The sequence below is a fragment of the Apis florea genome, unplaced genomic scaffold, assembly GCF_048593485.1.
Source record: "Apis florea isolate Af1SG1 unplaced genomic scaffold, ASM4859348v1 contig_2293_pilon, whole genome shotgun sequence".
Lineage (NCBI taxonomy): Eukaryota > Metazoa > Arthropoda > Insecta > Hymenoptera > Apidae > Apis > Apis florea.
In genome coordinates this window covers 482,942-506,268 of record NW_028256554.1, presented here as the reverse complement: position 1 = coordinate 506,268, position 23,327 = coordinate 482,942, and the positions used below count along the sequence as shown (strand labels likewise).

Genomic DNA, 23,327 nt, shown 5'->3' with positions numbered 1-23,327 from the left:
TAAGAAGGGGGGAGCAACCGACTCTCTTCGATCTTGAAGCAATCGTCGTCGTCGTCGTCGTGGTGCAGGGTCGATCGGGAACAGGCGGCGCGATAACCGTCACGGATCGGAAACTTCGATCGGTGTTTTAATTGGCCTCGAGACGTTCAATAAATCTCGAGCTCCCTTCGCGATTATCGAATCTTATTTACTTTACTAACGAAAAAAAAAAAAAAAATTAATGATAAATGGCTAAAAGCGGAACGAATTCGCCCGGAGAGATCGAATCGAATATTTCGATTTATTTTCGATCGCAGAGAGGGGTGGGAAAAAAGGATACAACGAATCGAAAGGGTAGATTTTTCAATCTCTATCTCTTTCTTCATTTTTCGCGCGTAGGCGATCTCTCGAGGGACTAACCTCCTCCTTCTTCGTTTCTTTTTTCTCTCCGTCTTTCGCGTGGCGCGATCGCGAAAAGAGGGAAAGAGACGGTGATACGGGATGGCCGGCGACAACACAGCCGTGACTCATCCTTCTCGCTCGTCGGTTCGCGAGTAGTTTCGCGAGATAGAGGTTGCCTATGGAAAACCGGCTTCCGAGTCGCTGAATTATATTCCCCCTTGGCTCCTTCCTTCCTTCGTGCCGTGTCTCCCCTTCTGGCGTCCTTCTAGAACACGTAATCGACCTCGTCGTCTTTACCGTCACGGCCCTGATCCGAGCGAATGAGTCGTTCGTAACGACCCCCCTCCATTCCTGTTTACATTCGATCCAACGGATGAACCTTAACGGATAAACGAATCTATCCGTCAGATCAGCTTTTTCGAAGGAGGATGATCGATGTCGTTCGAAACGATTCTCGCCGAGTTTTTCGTTTTCGTTCGTGTAATAGTCCACGAACGTTGTTATATCGCCTAGGGTACTTTCACTTCTTTCGAGCAGAAAGAGAAAGAGAGAGAGAAAGAGAGTCGGCATTCCGAGTCATTAAGGAATGTACAAGTAGTGGTGTGTAACGCGACGTTGGCTCGTAATAGCGAGATGTCATTGTACACCACCGTGTTATGACACCAGCACGAAGAACGATTCGTGCCCCTCTCTGCCCCTTGCTCTATATCCTATGTATTTCATATAGACCAGTTCCACGTCATTTCTGCTTCGTTTATTCGTAACGTAGAAGGTCGAACGAACGTTCTTTAAGTAATGGCCAAACATTTTCGTAGCTGCTACCTGCACCGATCTTTTTTTACACACGACTACGAGCGTTTTGCGGTTGGTTATGGGAGTGTATGAGTATATTCGTATACGTTTATCGATCCAAATTATCATTTTCTCTCTCTCTTTCTTTCTCTCTCTCTAGCTTTATTCTTTTTCGAGGAAAAATTTACCGGTCGAAGTCTGGCAACGGAGGAAGAGGATAATTATAACGATTCGAGGGGCACGAAGCATCGACTCGATTTCCTACGGGAAATGAGACATATCTGTCGGAGAAATCGGTAATGGGGCTGGTCGACAGTCGTCCACGCTTCTGTCGCTCATTGTACTCTGCTGGTAACTCGGTTCAATGGCCCAAACTTCCCGGATACGCTTACCTCCACTCCGCGTTATTTGTCGCGAAAAGTGGCTTCGGTTTGAAACGTGTATGCACGAGTCGCGAACAGTCATCGTCGTCGATTTATCCTCGATTCCATCGCCAACGATAAACGATCGGATTCGCGTTTCCTCTTGCACTTTAATCCCAAGTTGTTCATCCGCTTGGGCAAACGATGTTCGAGATAAAATAACGTTAGAAAAAAAAAAAAAAAAAAAAAAAAAGATTTGCGTTTCCTCTTCCCTTTAATCCCAAGTTCATCCAGTGGCAAACGATATTCGAGATAAAGTTGGAGCGTGAAAAAAAAAAAAACGTCGTTTCTTTTCGCTCCGCCAAGATTAAATATTAGCTCAATGATATCGTGGAGAAAACCGTTTTGTGTTCCCTCTCGCGGAGCTTGTTACGCGCGATAAACATTTATTTAGCCCGCGCTAAAAATAATATAACACGCGTCGTATTTATTTATCGAAGACGCAACGTGTTCGATGATAAAATATAAATTTGCATAATCAATCGGACCTCGTCGACATCGTAACAGCTGTTTTCGATTCGAAACCGCCGAACAAACCGATCGTAAACAACGGAATGAAACAGAAAGACCCGCAGCATGTCGTCGTCGATATGACTGCGTTTCCTCCACGCACACTCTCACATTTCTCCCATACGCGCGATATTTTCCAATCTTATCTACGGCCCGCCGTGCGTGTCCAAAGCTAATCCAATTTTGATCCTTCGATCGCGACTTGAAAAAAATCCAAGGCTCGCGTGATTCATCGATTATTTATCACGCGCGTTTACGTAACAACGGGTGGAAATCGAGGAATCGGAACCGATCGGATCAACGTGAAACCGATCTCTCGAGGACGCGAAGATGTGCGATCGAATTGAAAAATTCTTCTTTAGAGAAGCGAGGCAAGTCTTTCCCTCTCGACGACTGCTAACGAACGAGTCGACTCGCACGTTCGAAATGATAATCGGTACTTGCGCGATTATCGGATGAAAAATCGAAGGAAACGCAGAGCGTTGAAAAAGTAAAATTTAGATAAAAATTAAACTTAACTTTAATCAATCGTTTGTTAAAAATACTCGAGTAACATTTACTCGTAACCTATATTATCGTTGATCAGCTTTTTATATAAAAAAAATTTTATTTTGAACGATAAATCGTCGAAGAACAAGTTTATTCGTAACTTCAATTATCAAATCGAAAGGACGTTCTCTTTCGTTGAAAGTGGGCGTTAAAAGCACACACACACACACACTAGCTAGCCCCTTTTTATATTAATTAACGACGCGAGGGAGGGTGGGTAAACTGGGGGTGGTCGGGGAGTTTCGTTCGGCTCGCGTGACTCAACCCTCGGGGAGGGGAGGAGAAAGAAAGGAGAAACAGGGCTGTGTGCGCGCAGAGGTTAAGGGCAAGCAAGGAAGGAAGAGGAGGAGGGAGAGCGAGCGAGGAAAACTTTCAACCTCGCCTGCTTTTTGTCCCCCAACTCATTTTGTTTCGATTTTTGGGGATTTTTCCTTGATGCTGGAAAATCTCGAGATTTCACTCGGATTATTTATTTAGACAGGGAGGGGGCAAGGGAGCGATTTGTCGGAGGCAGAGGGGCGGGACGGTAGAAATTTATGCGGCGAGTGACGAGATACAACGAGCTTCTCCGTCTTAAAATATGTCACGGATGGAGTTGCACGTGCAACGGTACACGCATTGGATCCGATTGGCTCTCGGCGAGTGAATAACGTGCGGCCAACATACGCGCGCCAACGGTGGCTAAAAGATCGGGCGGACGGTTAAAAACCGGTTTCATTCGCCGCGGAAGGCGTCTCGGTAGTTTCTACGGGCTTTGATTTCATTCCTAATGGCCCCGATGAAATTCATCCTACGATCGCTCGCTCGCTCGCATATCTTTCCGCCCAATCGCGTGTGCACAGTTCACCGCAATTTTTATCCCGCTTCCCGATTTCTCTCCCCTCCCCAAACTCTATCGACGAACGCGTAAACGAGAAAAAAAAAAAAAGGAACGTTCGACGTTTCGTGGAAGTCGATCAATCGTAGGAGGAGAGAAGGATCGATTAGGGTAGCGCGATAGTGAGAGAACGCGATGCGTTTTGGGAGGACGTGGGAATCGGGCAGGTGTCCCTTTCCTTCCCCCGAATGGAAATCGAATATCCGTGTCGCACGATTGGCGCTCGAAAAGCTACTTTCATCCGCCACGAGTGAAAAAGCCTGTGGCGGTCGTCGGTCGTCTCCTTTTTTGCCTCGTCCGCGCTCCTCGTCGCGGGAGCAGGGGGATAGGAGGGGAAAGGGAGGGGGAAGAGGATATTCTTCTCCTCCTCCTAGGTGCCAATCGCATTTTGTCTCGCGCCACGCGTTTCGTCCGTTCACGCCACCTCGGATACAATGCGACAGGTGGAACGCGAATAAAAAGCACCACACGAAGGTTGCCACTACTCTCTCTCACTCTCTCACTCTCTCTTTTTCTCTCTCTCTCTCGTGGACAGAGAGCATCGCGGCGTGTCGTCGCTCCGTTTCGCCAGAACTTCCTTTCCAAGTTCGATGACCGTCCCGTGTGCCAATACTCGACGTCGACGTCGCCCGCGAATCGATACGCCAACAACTTTTCCTCCCCCCGTTCCCTCTGAATGCGAAAAGTACACGGAGAAGGAGGGGGGGGGGAAGGGAGGGAGGAAGGAGGGCAAACACCTTCGCGCCAACGCGGCTCTCTCGTTTCGGAAAATTGAAAAGGAAAGTCGGCGTTGATCGTTCCACTTCTAACGGAACTTTTAATCTTCTTACGCGGGGAGGGGATTACGCGAGCGGAAGTTGACGAGAATAGGAGCAATGAGGGAACGATTGTCTGTCGTGTCGTCGTCGAAGAAACGATCCTCCTTCGATTTTCAATTTTTTCCGGATTGGAGAATCCATCCGACATATGGAGAAACCAGTGTACGAATTATAGTTTCTTTCTCTCTTTCTCTCTCTCTCTCTCCCGTTTCACAAGGACTAGTCTAATCTTTTCATTTCTCGTGGATGGATCGCAATAAATTGATACGTTCGTTTATTTAGATGATTGGTAGAGAGTGTGTCGTTTCTCGTCTTTCTTCTTCTCTATTTCGCTGTGACGTCTTATTTCGCCGCCAAGAAAGGGAAAACAATGCGCAATTACAAACTAATCAAGCTCAAAGCGGGAACGTTGGCGAGCTGCCAGAACGCTCACCTCTCGAGTGTGTCTAGCGGCCATTGGGAGGTTGTTTGGCTTAAACGGATTACACGAAGGGGACTGTCGCTGTCGACGACGACCGACCGAACGGTTTTTCTTCCATTCTTTGTTTCCGAGCTATCGATTTTCTCTTCTCTTTTTTTTTTCCATCGCGTTGTTGCTTTTTTTTCTTTTAAACGGGCTAATTGAAAAGAAAGGAATAACGAGTTTCATTATTATTTCGAATGGACGCGATATTCGACATCGATCATGATAAGTTTAACTCGGCACGTGATGACGTTTTTCGCCAGTAATCTGAAAGCAAAGCTTATCGTGCAAATATTGACGACACTCGATAACGTTACGAACGATACACGGGTGGAAAAGTTTTCACAAGAATTCAGAGAGGTCGCTACTCCTTTATACGCATTATTTATCCACACGTAATGCGTAATTTTAAGAATACCCAATGAGGGGAAGTAATTTCCTATCAATTTTTCATACTTCCTTCCTCCATAATGGCTTTTCTTATAACGATAATCTCCTTTCATTTTGTTCTCCTGCTGTTAGGAGTGGCGAAGCCCTTCCTTCTCAAAGAGTAATAAGATAGTAATAAAGATAAAACGAACGATCGAAACTGTGGAATAAACGGAAAGCTTGCCTCGTTCTCTCGATCAATCGACTACTTGTCTCTTGGTGCGAGGAAATTGAAAAAAAAAAGCGAGGCAAACAAAATCAATTTCGTATAAATGAATCGTTGCGCGATTTCACTTGGGCAACAAACCCGCGCCGTTTGTTCGTTGACGACGAAGTGTGTCGGTTGAAAGACCTCCGATGCACACAGATCTCAACCACCTCGTTATCAGTTGACGTCATCGAGATGCCATTGTATTAAAAATACCAACGACAAATACATCATTTCGTCGCCGCTTTTTCTTTTCTTTTCTTTTCTTTATTTATAACCCGGTATCGGACCTGACACACTTTACAACCCGCGAACGCGTTAAAATAACGAATCGAGGGGAAGGCGATAAAAATAAATAACCGAAAGATAGCACAGAAGTGAAGAAAAGAAACCAAGAGAGGAAACGATCCTTCTCGAAATTAATCTCGATATTTGCTCGATCGAAGAAGAGAGAAGCAAGGTCGCGACGACTTGTTGCCACGATGTCGTCGAAACACGGGCAACGATCGAGTATCGCAATCTTGAATTTCCTCGATTCCCTCTTAATTATTCTTTTCACTCGCGTGAAAATTTCGACCGATTTCGTGTCAGTGATTCTTTTCCTCCAACCCTTCGAATTTGGGCGTCGTCGTCGTCGTCGTCGTCGTCGTCGTCGTCTAGTATCGAACGTCCCGACGCCGGGACGCGCAGAGCTGTTGCCATGCCGACCGACGGGGGTTACCAGGGCTTTTCGCATTCAGCAGGTTTGCCGGCAAAAGACTCGCGCCGCTCTCGTTCGCGAACAAGAAACTTTCCTCGTATCTTCGACTTGCCCTATTTTTCGACTCCAATTTTAGATATTACATCTTATCGAAATTTCATCCGCTATTCTCGATAATTTTTACTACAAAAAATATCGTATCTTCCTGGATGGGCGAGATAAGGAAAGTGTCGAATCGTTGGAAGAATCGGGGGAAGAAGCGCGGATTTTCGAAAAGATCTCGATATAAATGATCCATGGATTTTAGAACGATAAAAGAAAGCGTTATGTTTTATCGAATTGATCCTGTGGAAAGTCGAGTAAGCCGCCTGGATAAAGCCTTTCTTCGATGGGACGTTTTGTCGAAATTTTTACTGGATAAGCTTGGAAATTCGAAAGCAAAACGAGTATAAATAATTGAATGCATGCATGCGTTGACATCCGGTCGGAGGAAGATCGAAGCGTTGTTGTGTTTCTTTTAAAAATGTTCGCTTCTTAATTAAAATCAGCTGTGCCAAATGGTATCGCGTGATTTCCCAGGTGGAATTTCCCGTCTGCGGTCGCGTTGGTTGCCGAGCCATGAAACCGCACGACACGCCGATAGCACACTTTCCAACGAGAGAAGAAGACACTCGATAACAAATTTTTCCATCCATCCATCCGTTCGTTCGTTCGTCTACCCTCTCCCCCCCCCCCTTTTTTTATTTTCATCGTGGCGAGGAATAATTTGTAATTGGAAATTGTTTTCAATCACGCGAGAAACGCGATGGCGTTTCGATCTGGACAATAATTGGAAAAATTTTTATATTTTATTTCGCCCTACGGTTCATAGCCGTGCAATTCGATTAAAGAAGGATCATTTGTGGGGGAGAGGAAGACTAGGCAACGCCCCTGGGGAAAATCGAGACAGATGTTTCGATGATATTTATCGAAGATTATGTAGAAGAACGAACCGAGATTTTCGATTTTCCAAAAATCTCGGGACACGATCTTTTGTCCGTTTCGACGGTATACGTTTCGATGGATTAAATGGAAATGAGAGAGAGAGAAAAAAAGAAGAGTTCGATCGATAATCATCGTTGGCCACTCCCCTATATTTTGTTTATTCTCCAGGATTCGTGCACGCTCGTTTCGGTCGAATCCGCGTATCCTACGAATCGATATCCGACTCTCTCTGTCTCTCTCTCTATATCTCTTTTTGTACGCACCACCTTGCCGTGTGTTGCGTTTCGCGACCCTCTTGAAAGGGTGAAGAGAGCGGACGAGAGGGTGAATACACGAGAGTGCGTGCGTGCTTCTCAGAGCGTGTCGTTGACGCCGCGCCGCGCCGTCGCCACCTCCGTCGTTTCGTTCCTGTTGCGCGAAACAATCGGGTATAGCGCTACATCACGCCCGTGTCACGCCGACTGAAAACTAAAAAAACGATCAATTTCTGTCGTCCATCGGGAGTTGTTCGTAAATTTGCGCTTCGATAAGTGTTTTCGTTTCGTTCGTATTCATCCATCCAGCCTCCTATTTTTCTTTCGATCTCTTACGATATCGAAAAATCGTAACATTTAATATCGTGGTCGGACAACAAATGGGTGATATTTGATGGAACGGCAAGAACGAAATAGAAAAACGAAGAAACATCGGTTTGAAAAGATGATAACGATTTATGGGTCGATAACGTTAAGAGAAACGACGTATTTGTCGCACGGTGTCGTTAAAACGAACGAGAAACGAGATTTATCGCACTTTACTGTTTCTATACTGTCGAAGAAAACGAACACAGTCGTTTTGTTGTTCGCTCGAAAATGTTATTTTTAGCGTTGTTTAGCTCGTTTCGAAAGAGGATAATACCAGAAGGGCCGGTTTAATTAGCATCGGTTTATTTTCTATCGTTAACATCGGTTAATATATCCGTGGTAATGGCGCGTTAGTTTTCGCCGTTGACGAAAGAACATTGTCGTCTCCATCTGTACGCGTACGTTCGGCCGAAGAAACGTTTCGCTTCGATCTCGGTTGGTAACCTAGCTCTAGCCTCGCTAGAGATACGAGAATAATTCTGCGGTGACACGACTCGGCCGATGCTGCCACCAACGATCACTAGTGGAACCATCTCGTGGTTCGTCGAATGGCACGCGAATTTTTTTTTGTCCGTCTTAATCCACCGAATCCTGAAACTTCCAACTTTTTCGTCGAAAATCTCTCTCTCGAGCGAGAGATTAATATCTCGGGGATTATACGTGACGATGTTACAGAACGGGAACGGTTAAGACGATTATAGTCACGTTAAAAGTATGTATCTCGAACGATGAACGTAATTCGATGAATACAGTACCGGTGCTAATTCGAGCTAAAAAAATTCATTTGACTCACTCCATGACGAACGCGGCCTAAAGGTCATACATGCAGCATTAGAAATTTGGAACGGGCTCAAAAATTTTCGTCGCTATTTACGCCGAATAACCCCTTGTACTCACCGGACGCGTTGTCGTGGTCGTGTCCCTTCTGTCTCGTTAACAGCGACTTCGTTCGATTCCCTTTTCCCTTCTCGCGCTCCTTTCCATTCCTCTCTCTCTCTCTCTCTCTCTCTCTCTCTCTCTCTCTCTCTCTCTCTCTCTCTCATGGCTCCTTTCTCTTTCGATCGTCTAAGAATAGAAATGCGCGGTGGTTTTGCGGCGTGAATTTTTCCTTCCTCCCAGACGAGTGCTGATTTCTCGACACGCGTTCGTTTCCATCTACCGAATCGAACCGAAATTTTTCTTTATCGTTTTCTTCCTCTCGTCGTACGAGGAACGAGGCGGGATATGAATATGCCTTCCATTTTTCATAATAATCCACTTACTTTTTCTCTCTTTTTTTTTTCCTTTCTTCGTTTCTCTTTCCCTTCCTGGTTTCACCATTCTCGCGTAGGTGGTGCATAACTCCCCGCCAACCAAACCCAACCCCACCCATATTTCATCGCAACTCTTTCGTTCTCACTCCTTGTTTCTCCTCGTCGAGGAGAAGGCTTATAAGTACTCTTTCGTAGGTAACGTGGCTCCACTTCTCTCTCTCTCTCTCTCTCTCTCTCTCTCTCTCTCTCTCTCTCTCTCTCTCGTCGTTTCTTTTCGCAGAATTTTTCGCAAGGTTTATTTCAACCGGTGTGCAAAGTGGCGCGCGGCTTTGTTTTCCATTTTACGAGGCTCGCGTTCAGTCAGAATTAAGAAAGAAAACCTATTCCATTTTGCTCCTCTCGAGAGCAAAACAGAGAAGAGAAGAGAAGTTTGGATAGGAATTCGTTTCTCTCCTCGTTACGAGATGTCGATGAATCAGGCATCATTGCTTTTGTTCTTCGTTATATTTTTCGTTACTTCGGTCACGCATTTCTTCTTTCTCTTTTTCCGTGTTTCCACGTGTGTATCGGTAACACACTCCTCTCTTCTTCTTCTTCTTCTTCTTCTTCTTCTTCTTCTTCTTCTCTCTCACCGAGACGTGGGACGATCCTCTCTATTGGACTCTATATAAACCACGGGGAACTCACAGCCTGGTCCGAGTAGTTCGCCAACGGCGAACAGTTCGTACGGATCTTTCTCTCTGTTCGGTGATCGTGCGTGCGCGTGCGCGTGCATGCGAGACGAAAAGGTAGTACACGCTCGACAAATTTCACGAACGGCCAAGATCGTGATGTTAATTCCATCGTACACGTTTTATTCTTCTGTTCGATTCTGTTCGCAACCTTGGAAATTTTCATCATGGGAAATAATGTTTCTACGAATTCTACCAGTTCTCTGATCAAACTATGACTAATTCATTGAATCATTCTACGTCTCCTTTCCGATCGACACGAGATATATAATTACCTATCGCGACTTTTCTCCTTATCAGAGTAACGCGCATTTTTTTTTCCTGGCCATTGCTAGGCCACATCCAGCGACTATTAATAGATCGTGGCAAAAGTAGTTTGCTCGCAAGTGATGCTTTTTGCTAGTTTCCTATATGTATATATATATGCGTATGGATCGAAATAGATCAGTTATTACGTCCAATTCGAAAATCGAAGGATAAAGAGGATCGTTCTCGAAGTTGGAGAGTCTCACGCGTCTTGGTCGTTCGCATCGAATCTCGATCGTTCCTGTACACCAGTTATCGCGATATTTTTTCAAAGGCCAATTGTCCAGTGGGAAAAATTTTTGGCAAAAATGATGGAATCTATCACGAAGGCGGGTCGCAGTGTGAGCAGTGGTGTATACCGAGTGGCGGGTGCATTCGCTCGAGGAGCTAGAAGAGTTTTGTCTTACGTGCCACTATTGGGCGTCGCTGTGGCCCCACCGGAACTCGAGGAAGTCGAGGAAGCCGAAACTTCTTCCCTGGTACGATACTTATTTCGTTCTCTCGCGTGGATTATCGTGGATATCTCGAACGCTTCTCTTCGCCTCTTGAGGATCTTTTTCTATGCGGTACGATCGAATAACCGACCCAGATGGCCACGCTCGGATCGATTAATGGGCGTCGAGATCGTGGTGTTGGTTAATTCGATCGTTTCGAGAGAGAACGAACTGGTTTCGCGCGAATACGCGATATTTTATTTATGTCTGTCGCCTCGTCGGTCGATATCGTTTTTACGCGATAATCCATTGTTCCACGGGTTTGAACACGGAGTGGTAGAAACAAAGGTAAACCGAAACCGGCGATCGTGGCGTGGTGGCAGCTCGTTGACGCGCAATACGCCAATATATTTTATACATATATATATATAATTTCTCGGCCGCGAGAAGAAGCTCGAGAAGAAGAAGAAGAAGAAGAAGAAGAAACATCGCCGCCCATCGACCACCACCTCGTCGAACGAAAATAGCACGAAAAGATCATACTCGGCGAGCCTCTCTTTTCCCTCTCGCATTCCACGTGGGTGAACGCGTTTTAAGGTTTCGCGTATCGAATTATAGTCGCGCTCAACCGGAATGAACGCGATATATAAGCGGCCGCTGCCGCGTCGATCCGCGCAAAAACCTACCTTCGAATCGATGAAAATTAATACCTGGATAAATTAGTCCACGTCCATGACGAGAAATTCAATCGCGTTTCTGGCCTGGGACAAATCGATTTTACGGCCAATCAGTGATCAAATGCGAAATCGGGACTTCTCTTTACGATTCATTGTTATTCGATAAATGGACGAGGTCGGCTTTACTTTTTCGATCGAATCGCGTTGAGAAAAATTTAGAGTTATTAGAGACGATTCGTGCCATTTCCCATCACTTTCCACTTTCCAGATAAACGAAGAAGATAGATGTCGTCGTCGTCGAGCTCGATCGACCGTTATTTCCTCTCATTTGTGTTCGTATTAAAAAGTGGGAAATTTTGGCCTGGCGCATACACGCACGACGAAACATCTCGAATCGCAGCTTTATTCCCCGATTTACCTTGGCGCGGATATTAAATGCATCTAACTTGTCCACCGTTTGGCTTCGTTTTCACGCCGTGACCGATATCAGCGTCTGACACGCTCGGTGAACCGAATAAACACCGCTGTAATTCGTAATTCGATCCTAGAAAAAGATCGATAAATAATAATATTAAAAAGGAAGAAGGACGGGAAGGAGAGGGAGGAAGAGGTGGGGGGAAAGGAACGCGAATAAGAAATAAGTTTTTCCACGATGCGCATTCAGACCGTGACAATACGCGATTGGCGACAGAGATAGATAGAGAAATAGATAGATAGAGAGATAGATAGATGGATAGAGAGAGAGAGAGGGAGACGGGGAATAGCCAGTTTGCCCACCATCTTTTTTACGAACGCGTCGTTGGAGCCTCGGTCATGCTATTCGAGCGCGTTAACGACACAACGTTTCTTCGTTACACTTTTTTCTTCTCTTTTTACGCAACTGTTCGCGCAGAGCTAAAAAGGGAAAGCGCGCGTTCGTCCAAAGAGAAGAAATTAATTTTGGCGCTGTTTCATCTACCAACCATGCACGTACTTCGTACGTATATATATGCTTCTTTCTCAACTGTTTCTCAACTCGTCGAGATCGGTTACGCGGATCAGTGACCGTTTCGACCAGGTGTAAACATCGGACGTTTAACGGTTAACGAGAAGTAGTGTTTGCGATCGCCAACGAGAATATTTGCGCCTCGCAATTTCTATTTGCAATTCTGATCGAAATTGGTCGACGGCCAATGATACAAGGTTGGCGCCAACTTGGAACGTCGTTCCACCCGATTGTATCGCGAGTCGAAGATATAATCGGAAGTTTATTAGCCCGGTGTTTCTTTCCGTTTAGCCTAGCGGACAATGGCCCCCGAACCACGACACACATTTTGGCAATCGGCCAAAAATCCCCCGTCTTTTTCCGTCCCGGGGAAGATCCATACCATCCTATCCCTCCTCCTCCTCTCCACAGTTTGGCCAAATTCGTACCTCTTTCGCGCTCTCGCTTCGTTTGAAGAAGAAATCGTTGTGGCGGCGGCACGCGAGAAAAAGCACTCGGGCAACTACTTAAAAAGCTGTTGGGTACCGCAACCCCTCGAGGGGCTGTGTAATTCTTTAAGCTAGAGAGAGAGAGAGAGAAGTTTACCCCTTACGAAAATACGCATGGGGGAAGGGGCGAGAAGGGGTTTCACTTATCCACCCGATCGATACCCGAGGTCTGGGGACGATAAAGCACACACACTCTGCGTTCCGCGCGTCCGGTTTCCATTTCCCGCTTCGGTTTCAACCATTGATTTTGTTTCCACTCGTGTTTCTTCGATTCATTGCGACACAACACACGAGGATCGCGTATCCCATCGCGTCGACCGAATATCGAAACTCGGCAAAAGTAATATGGGAAAAATAGTGCATGTCTTTTCGTGCGCGTATCGGAATATAACTTTCACGCATTCTCCTCTCTCTCCCTCCCTCCCCCCCCAGTCTGCGAGTATTCTATATACAGATTATCTCTCGTCCGTTTCGTCACGAATCGGTTAGGCGCTACACGCTTCGATGTCATTCAACTCGACGAAGTGCGGGCCCAAGCGGTAGGATCGTGATTTTCTCGTGGCTGGTAAAAATTAAATCTCGATTGAAAAGATTCATTCCACTCGTGATGATTTATTAGATTTGGTCGATCCTCGACCTTCGTCACGACTCGTGACAGTACGGAAAGCGAAAGAGGAGAGAGGCGTTAAGTGAGTCGCTTAACGTCGAGAGAAGTTAGCGTTCGACGATCGCGAATCGGGAGAGGTTCACCGCGTTCGGGTGTATCACGCAAACGTGTATCGTGCGGAAAATGTTGCAGGGCGGCGAGGAGCAGGAGAACGGATCGGGCAGCCCCGTGGAGGAGAAATCGGCGGTGAGCAGTCCGACGACGGAAAACGAGGAGGCGGCGGCCGTAGCAGCGGCGTCCTCACCAGCGTCATCGCCACAACCTGCGTCGAGCGTCGCGGAGGCGAAGGAGGAGAGCAGCGGCGCGGCGTCGGCGGCCAGTAGCCCCGCCGAGGAAAAGACGGAGGAGAGCGCCGATCCAACTCCCGCCCCGGTCGAGGAAAAGAAAGAGGAGGTGGAAAAACTTCTCGAGGCCGAGAAAAAAGCAGTCGAGGTCAGTCCAGCCGTCGGTGGTCAGTCCGACCCGGTGCTAGAAGCCTCCGTATTCCGAGCCCAGACAGTCGCTACGCCGTCTATCATTGAGAGGAAAACCAGTGAGGATATTCCTTCCCTGCCTCCGTCCAGCCCGCCTCCAACCCCCATTGACTCGTCGCCGTTGCAGCAAGCTCAGCAGGCCGCGGCCACCGCGACCGCCCTCGCCGAGGCGCTCAAACTGCCTGCGGAGGCTGCTCGCTGCTCCCAACATTTCGCCCCCCCCACCGCTTCTTCAACCGATCTCGCCCCTCCAACCGCGGCCAACCTTGCTCCGCTACCGGTGGTGGTAGACAGGGACGACGATTCGCACGTTAATTCCCAATCGTCCTGCGCGCTTGTCGTTCGCGAGGCCATCGAGCCCCACCACCCCCTTCCCACCCTCCCCCGACACGCCGTCGAAGACGAACGGCCGCAGGCTTGTAACGATCACGATAACAACGATCGGCCTCTTCCGGTCGGCGACGAGATGAGGCGCGTCCACGAGACGATGGGATCCTCCTCGACGATCACTACGACGACGTTGACGACGACGAGCAGGTTGGATCCCGAGGACGGCGGGAGATCGATGGACAATAACGCGATCGTCTCGGAAATAATCTCGGAGATAGTGGAGGAGAGCGTGGCGAGGCGAGAATCGGCATCCGCCTCGGCCTCGTCCCGGCCCGCGAACACGCGGGAGGAGGAGATACGAGAGTCGATCGAGGAGATGATCGCGCCGAACGAGGCGGCGCGAGAAGAGGAGCGCGCGACGGTGGTCGATCCACCGGTGGCCACGATCGACGCGATCGTGGAATCCGAGGAGGGGCCGGTGCCCGTCTCTTGCGAGCCTCGGCAGGAGGAGGAGGAGGAGGAGCAGGAGGAGGAGAAGGAGGAGGTGGAGGAGATGCTGGTCGAGGCGAAGCCGGCTCTCGTCATCCCGGAGGACGAGGAGGTAAATTCGTGCGGGGTGGAGCCGGTCCAAGCCATTGCGGAGGCAACGGACAAATTGGAGACGGAAACCGTGCATTCGACGGACATGGCCGTGGCCGTGGAAGAGATCCTCATCTCCGAAATGGCGGACGGACGACAACGATCCAAGCAGCAGGAGGGGGAGGAGGAGGTGGCGGAGGAGGAGGAGGAGGAGGAGGAGGATTGTTGCTCGTTGTTCCCCGACCAACAAGAGCCGGTTATCGTTGACCGAAGCTGCTCCTCTTCCAACCTTCGTTCCCAGGATAGTTCAGCGATCCTCGAGGAGGAGGAGGAGGAGAAGGAGGAGGAGGAGGCGAGCAACCTCCTCCGATCCTCCTCCGTCCTTCCCCCTCCCTCCGAACCTTCTTCTCCTCCCCTCGAATCTTTCCCCGCCGGGGGAGTCGTCTGTGTCGCCCCTCGGGAGAAATTCGATCCCGAGCTGATGATCGAGGCGAGCAACCCCCCTCCCCCCTCCCCGCCCAGAATTTCGGCGGAGGAGGAGCGGCGACCGATCGAGAATCCGAACGAATCCGAGCCGGTCGCGGATGTCGTTGCTGTTCCTCCTCTTCCTTCTCCTCCTCCTCCCACGACCACGACCACGACCACGACCACGACGACGAGCGACGACGAAACGTCGAATCGGCGAACCATGCTCGTCGACCAACTCGAGCGCGTGCCCAGCCTCGCGGACGACCTTTTCCCTTCCCAGCACGCGATTCAACGACAACAGGTAGATTCTTTCGATTATTATCCCTTGCCACCGGAACAGCTCTCCTCCCCCCCCTCCTCGACCCTGTTGGCCGCCCCCGAGACGAGGAACGAGGAGCATACGCGCGTCCCCACCGCGGAGAGAATCTCGACAGAGACCACCACCCCCCTACCACCACCGTCGACGTTGCCCGGAAGCCCTCCCAGCCCCCCCACGTCCAATGCCAGTATCACGTCCGGCCTGACGCCGTTCACGGTAGATTCCTCGCAATCGCTGTTGTACGACGACCAGAGCAATCGAGAGTTCAAGATGGAATCGGTGTCGATAAGCCTCAATTCGTACAATGAGTCCGACATTGAATTAAAGGAGAGGTTAGCCGAGTCTCTGGCGGAGACCGAGAAGCAGGAGGAGAGCTTGGTCTCGTGTCAGTTGTTGAACAACGCCACGTCGTCGACCACTGTCCAGGAGACCCATCAGGTGACTAACATGTAACACAACCTCCTGGCATGAATTCAGGCAGGCAGCCAAAAAAAAAAAAAAAAAAAAAAAAAGAGAGAGAAAAAAAAAAGAAAAGAAAATATATCCACCTTTTGGTGGCGCCTCGTTCCAAGTATCTCGTCGTAATCTGGTCCGCACATACCAATTCGTCTCTGTGAATATAGTCCTAAAATATCGAATCTCTTTCTCACTCTCTCTCTCTCTCTCTCTCTCTCTCTCTCTCTCCGTCCCATTCCTAGATAAATATTACTCCGTCCAGTGGTCTGTCGCTCGTTTCTTGTCCCTCCGACGATGATCTTTCTGGCTTCACCACTTCTCCTTCTCTCTCTCTTCTGGCGAAGGATAATCGAACGAGACCGATCCCAGTGTGGGTTGTTTTTGCACGAATTTCGTCGAAACGATCCTTTTTTTTTTTGCCAAATCCACTTATCCCCCTCCCCCCCCTCTCTCTCTGTATCTATCAATTTCTTTCTATCTATCTATCTATCTATCTATCTATCTATCTCCTTGACGATTATCCACCTTAGATCAAAGACTGTGTTTTTCCCTCCCTCCTTCTTCCTTTGGACGGTTTTAGAGAAGAAGAAGAAAAAAAAAAAAAAGAAAAGAAAAAGGAAAAAGGGTCTCGTCGAATGCATCCTTCGTTCTGTCGGACGTGATTAACAAAACACCAAACGTTTAACCTCGTTGCTGACGTTGATTCCTATATATATATATATGAATATGCCGCTTCCATGCCACCAAGACCAAGATCACCGGAACAACCATATCATATCACCATATCACCACCTGTGTTGTTTGCCTCTTGGTTTTCTTGACAAATTATTAACACGACTTGTTATTCGAATCGAGGCGCTGAAAGTAGAGATGACAATTGTAGCTCGACGCATAGCTCGTTGAGAAACGAGCGATATTTGAATTGAATTGAAAAATTTCGTTTTCGCTGCACTATTACTACTACTACTACTACTACTACTACTACTACTACTACTACTACTACTATTACTGCTACTACCACTTACTACCACTTTTATTACTACTAGTCGAGTCCTAGTCGTTAGAAAATTTCTTTTTCGTCGGAACGCCGCTCACTAATATAACATATATATATATATATCATAGCTCGCTCGACTTAGACGAATTTCTTAGCGTGAATCTCATTGATAGACGTTATAATAAAACTAATCGTATATATATATGTGTGTGTGTGTGTACGTGTGTGTGTGTATATACGCCACACATACATATATATATATATATATAAAACAATATAATTAGCTAGATAGAAACTCATTATATACGCCATTATATATATAGAAACATCGATTAGACATCGATACTATCGTATGCTCTTTACGTGATTGCATCTGTTGTGTCGTATTAAGCATCTTGTATTGCGCATGCAGAATTTTCTTATATCCGGGGGTTTATCCAATTTAGCAGGGTGTTTCTTTATACGCTGTCGAAGAAAAAAGAAAGCACGAGGGATGATTCTGTCCGGCAAGTTGGCGGGAGGGGGAGAAAAATATTTAATTCGATCAACATTTGTTGATGTGCGAACTCGCGAGTATTATAATTGTTGCTTCGTAAATCATTTTCAAACACCGTGCGATCATAATAATAATAATTACAAAATTAATTTAAAAAAAAAAAAAGAATAAATAAATAAACGTTGATCGAAGCAACTTTTATCTTTAATAACCAACGGTCCAAGTTTTTCAAGTTCGAATTCAAGTTGGCCCAACTCTTCTAACCGTTCGACGAAATAATCTCTTGGAAAAATCGTTCTCGTTACCCACTCCGATCCGATTATTATATTAGGCTCGACAGAATCGATCTTCGCGTCTTTTTTTTTTTTTTTTTTTTTTTTGTCCTCGTAGCATGCTGGGATTTGGACTTGTTGCGGACTTTCCGATTTTTCTCCCTCCGCCCCCCCCCCCCGCCGCCCCCCTCCCCTCACCCGGGAGGATCTAGCAATCTAAGAGGATCTAACGAGGAGATACTGTGTGCGTTTGCAGAGCACTCCGGAGCAACCAGCAACAACAATAACAACAACAACCACAACAACAACAACAACAACAGAGGCCCCAGTGGAAAACAACGTGGGCCACGACGCAAGCACGACAGAAAGCACAGCCGAGCCTGTCAAGGTTACATCATCATCTCCAGCCGTCCCAAGCGAAGTGATAACCGCATCTCCGCCATCTGCCCCAGCCATCACCGAGGATGTTGCCTCGGTAGCCAAGGTACGTACGTGCGATAACCTTCAACCTGACAACAATGATACGGATATAATAATATCCGAGAGGCGAGTTCAATCTTCGAATTTCAACATGGTTACGTGATGATCGCCTATAGGATTGACGGCGCGTGTTGCGCCATCAATCCCGAGGCCATTGACATTGGCTCAATGTCCTAAGATGAATAACGTGCGAGGGGCCATCTGATCCGTGTGTATATATATATATATTTATGTCCTGATTAATTTTCCTCTCTTTTAAAAAAGAAAAAAAATCATCATTTTTATCACTTGTCGTTGCTATTGTTGCATATGTGTGAAAAAACACCTTGTTTCTTTTGTTAAAGGCTATCGAAGAAATTGACATAAGCGACAAGGCTGTTGCGGCGGCAACCATCGAGTGTAATACGAATGTAAGTTTCTTTTTTCCCCTTTTTCCCCCCCGAAACGCTTGTCTCTCTGGCTTGTAGAGGAAAAAAACGCTTGTAAATAACGTTTTTTTTTTTTTATCGAATTCTATGATTTGTATTTATTTGTGTTCGCAGGAAATTATCGCGGAAGCACGTTACCAAAACAACATAAACGAATAAACATCGCTAATCGAATTGTATTTTGGGAAGAAGAAAGTTCTTTTCTCTCGTTAAAACCAAAAAAGTATATTATATAGATATGTATATTTGGACCATTCCTGCAACTAAACAGAAAATAACGTTCTTTCGTTACGAGCAAAAAAAAGGGGGGGGGGAGGGGGAGAAAAAAAAAGGAAAAAAAAAGGAAAAAAAAAAAAGAAAAAGAAGATGGAACGATGTGACCGCGACATCGCGAGAGCATATAGACTTATATAGTAGGCCTATTAACGATTATTAGACGGCAGGGCGAAAGAAAATGTTCACGAAACGTGAAAACACGGAGTCGTGTCATCGAAACGGGGAAAGAGGTTACGAGGACGAGCCACAGATAAGGTCGAGGAAAAAAAAAAATGTTATAATACGGTTGATTCTGAAAAACACGTAATGCCATGTAATCATAATGGATGGTATATATATATATCTCGAAGCAGGTGATTTTTTATTACTTTCTTTTTTTATTTTTATTATTACACGAATAAAATATTTTCAACGTTGGGCCTTGTTTATTCGCAACATAATAATAATATATATATATATATATATGTACATGTACATATATATATATATATATATATGTATATATATATATATATATATATGGGCCCTGTTGTGTAAAAATCGGAAAATTGTCACAATTGTTAAGCATAAGTCGTATCATGCGATCATAATGCGGCGAATAAGTGGGTATGAATTCGAATTTAAAAAAGAAAAAAAAGAAAACATGTTAAAAAAGAAAAAAAAATATATATATATATACGATAAAGGAGAAATCTCTTCGTTTGTCGCATATTCCAAAAATAAAGAAATACTCATCGAGGCACGCCCTCTCGTAACTACACGCGTATTGCTATATCGAGAGAGTTATAAAGAACGAGAAAAACTGTAACCGAAAGATCAGAGACTGAGAGAGAGAAAGAGAGAGAGAGAGAGAGAGAGAGAGAGAGCGAGCAAAGGTGTATACGTGAGAACATGTGCGTTCGAATGCATGAGAGAGCGTGACAGTTTCGAAAGAAGTATGAGAGAATGAATAATGTGCGTGTCGAAGAAAGAAACAAAGGAGGAAATAGGAAGGAATAATTGGAATATGTCTCTCTATGTCACGGAGTGTGAACGGGGAGGAAAGAAGAAGAGATAGGATCGGCAAAAAGGCAGAACAAGAAGTATATAAAAAAAAAAAAAAAAATAAAAAAATAAAAAAATAAAAAATAAATAAAAAAAATTTAAAAAAAAAAGGGAAAAAACTTATTAAAAGATATATCAAAGCGCACGAGTAATGGATAAACTCGTAACGTGATTTCAAGGACGCTCGATTATTTTGCTCGTATTTTCTTTCGCGGTCCTTGTTTTTCTTTGTAATTGTACAATCGACAGGTTTTATGTTGTAACGAGGAACTGCACACTTCTACGTATGACTTTGGTACGCGCGAGCACACGACATAACTACATACATGCAAGGACATTACACGCAAATGCGTACATACGTATCATGCAACACACGAGATAAGGAAAACATACAGTATGTCGAGGCAGTGTAAGTGATATATATAATCTAGATATAGAGAAAGCGTTTGTGTAAATTCAGCGTTTGTCCTTCGAAAATGCTACTTCTCCATATGAGAATACTTACGAGGAAGCCTATTCGTAATTTTATAATAATCATTAAAATATCGCCTAATTACAATTACGAAACATGCACAATTACCATTCAAAATGGATTCGTTTCTACGGATCTCCAGGAGTAAATAATTATCTACGAAAGCTTCTTTTTTTATTGAGACCGTAGCGTAGATCGTAAAGATAAACGAAAAGCGTATATATGTAAATGCTCCAAAATCTCTGAATACATGTAAGTGTTGAATGGAGCGAGCGTTCATTGTGCCCGCGACCGGCATTGATTTTTAAACGATATATTATTAATGAGTAAGGGGAAGAAGTAAAATTAAAAATTGTATAGTAAACCTTTCATTAAATATATTGTCCGTAATGATCTTTACAACGAAATTCACACGTTTTTTCAAGGCAAGTTTTGGCGACGAGAGCGAACTTTTTATTTAAGAAAAAGAGGGGGGAAAAAAAGGAAAAAAAAAAAATCTTTAAATCCGACTGATCTGTACACTCGAATTATTAATCGTTAAATCCTGAGGTTCCATCGACGCAAACCTCGTTTATTTATTTTGCGCGTCGGAAGAACAAAATTATAAATGAGATTTTTGAGTCGATGGTGCTTCGGACACAGACCAACAGTCTTCAGTATCTTCGATGAGCAGTTATAATAGTAATTAAACTATTCTACATTTATCTATAACCTATAATAAACTGTGAAACAAGTGTAACATCGTGTGTTTTTATTCCATCTCGAAAAATTTACAGATTAAACTTGCATTGATTATAAAGAAAATCTTAATTGTATAAATTAATTGTATAATTATTTACGCATTATTTACATTCACGTTATTGAACGATACTTTCCATAGTACTTATAAATGTATCCAATTCGTCCTTATTTAATTCCATATCTAGAATACGTTTTGAATTTTTACTTTCAAGCATGAGATCTAATTGAAGAAGAGGTTCTCTCAAAGAAGCTAATTTACTGGAACCCATTACAAGCTAGAAAAATAACGTATTTAACAACGTACGTATCTTCATATGAGTTCAAAGTTTCTTACTTTACCTTTAATTTCCAATCAAAATCGATCACAGTCTCGTATTTTTCTTTGGAATATTCTTTCAACAGAGCATCCGTTAATTGCTCCCTTCTCAATTTTAAACATAATAATATATTTTGTTGTATATGTTCCGGTAACTCATGATACTCTTGCGGCATCTAAAAATATATAGATAAAATTTATAGAAAAGGTATAGAAAAGTTTTTTTTTTTTTTTTTAAAGAACTATTAATCGAACCTTTTCCTCTGTTACGTACAATGATGCTGGATTTCTTAGGAGGGTTGATATTAATTTATACGTTTGTTCATATTCTTTTTTACTCCAATCCATTCTATTTACAAACTTATGATAGGTTGGACCTGGTCTACCACATATTTCATCCACGCAAGCATGCAATAACTAAATAATTAAAACAAATTTTTATATATACATTTTATACATACATACATATATATATATATACAAAACAACAATTATTGTTATATATACTTACTTCTTTTAAAACAGGTATTTTATCTTCACCAAAGAGGTTAAGATACAAAGTTTGAGTAGTTTCCATTATTATAATTTTTTCACAACTTTGTATGATTTGAATTAGAAATATTGAAATTTAATAAAATTAAAGAAATTTCTATATAAAATATCATTAATGAATATTGATTGTATCTTTATTTTACATAACAACAATCGTACATCGTAATTTCATTTATATTGTATACATTACATATTGTATATTATTAATAGAACACAATATTGTTTAGAAAGAAAAAAAATGAATTGATTTGTTGCGTATCAATAAATATTCCCACATTTTATCATTATTTTATTCAATTTGATAATTTAATTCTGAAATTTTGTTATAAAACGTATAGTAACACACAAATTCGTTTCATCGTCACTTGTCATCGATAACCTTCATTTTGTAGCAATAAAGTTATAGAAAAAGTACAGAATATTAAATAAAGTTTCAATTTAAAATTTAGAATCTTAAAAATATCTCGAAACTAATATCACAGATCAGATGCAGGATAGACTTAATATCTATATTTTCTTTCTCACCGGCTTACGATTGTCAATAAGATATCGGAGCCATTTTACAGAAAGTATAGATAAGAAGAGATATAGTAAAAATTAGAGAATCAGCGCCATCTGTAAAGTACCATAAACAAAAGTGCATTAAGAAAGGATAACAAATAGAGGAAGAAAGATAAACATAAGATAAGAATTAATCATTAGCGCTATCTATGAAATATGAAATCTTTTTTAAAAAGATGTCTCTGGCATTGATAATCAATTCTTACTTTGTTTAATTTCACGTTATGACTTTTTTGTTATCGATTCAATATTGAAAATTGTTGTTTTACGTAATTTACGAATAAATAAATCGCATGTTTTTTTACACAAGTAACAATTTATTTTGTAAACATTATGATAATTAAATTAATTAGTCTTTTGACTTTTTTTTATTTTTTTATACTTTTATCTTCGATACTATATTTAATACCTTATATTATATTATTCAATATTCAGTTATTCAATATTTTAATTTCGTTTGTTTCAATAATCCTAATATTCATTTTTTCAAATTATTATTTGATTGCCAGAATAACATCGAAGAAACATTACGATGACTTTATAATCAATGAATCCTTTATATCAAGTAACATTTTATTTTTATTTTATAAAAATAGTCATATTTAGAATAGAATTTTATTAATTGTCTTTTTATTCATATAAAAACGAATATAGTTAATTGTTAGTAATAGTTAACTTATTAAAATTAATTTATTATAAAATTAAATTTCTGTCCTTCATTTTTTTTTTAAATTATGAAATATAGGAATATAAAATACTATTTAAGATCG

The 23,327-nt window shown here is 43.6% G+C and overlaps 2 protein-coding genes across 15 annotated transcripts in view; one reads left to right on the top strand and one right to left on the bottom strand.

The window, feature by feature from the left end:
* LOC100871287 (A kinase anchor protein 200) overlaps positions 1–21,126 on the top strand; it is a 49,891-nt gene extending 28,765 nt beyond the window's left edge. For 10 of the 13 annotated variants that reach the window (XM_086903679.1, XM_086903681.1, XM_086903677.1 and 7 more), the window contains 4 exons: positions 13,430–15,904; positions 17,944–18,171; positions 18,512–18,577; positions 18,710–21,126. In XM_086903679.1, coding sequence (XP_086759805.1) covers positions 13,430–15,904; positions 17,944–18,171; positions 18,512–18,577; positions 18,710–18,754 — 2,814 coding nt within the window. In that variant the 3' untranslated portion in view covers positions 18,755–21,126. The other 3 variants (XM_086903687.1, XM_086903688.1, XM_086903685.1) reach the window with 3 other exon arrangements.
* Positions 21,124–22,618, bottom strand: LOC100871519 (COMM domain-containing protein 8). Of its 2 annotated transcripts, XM_086903694.1 has the most exons (5): positions 22,133–22,583; positions 21,956–22,044; positions 21,700–21,861; positions 21,468–21,620; positions 21,124–21,403 (listed from the first exon to the last, which is right to left on the bottom strand). In XM_086903694.1, the coding sequence occupies exons 2-5, from the start codon at positions 22,019–22,021 to the stop codon at positions 21,245–21,247; spliced, it is 540 nt and encodes a 179-aa protein (XP_086759820.1). In that variant the 5' UTR covers positions 22,022–22,044; positions 22,133–22,583; the 3' UTR covers positions 21,124–21,244. The 2 variants fall into 2 exon arrangements, with proteins under 2 accessions (XP_086759820.1, XP_086759819.1); XM_086903693.1 differs by having other exon boundaries at positions 21,956–22,618.
* Positions 22,619–23,327: the final 709 nt, after the last annotated feature.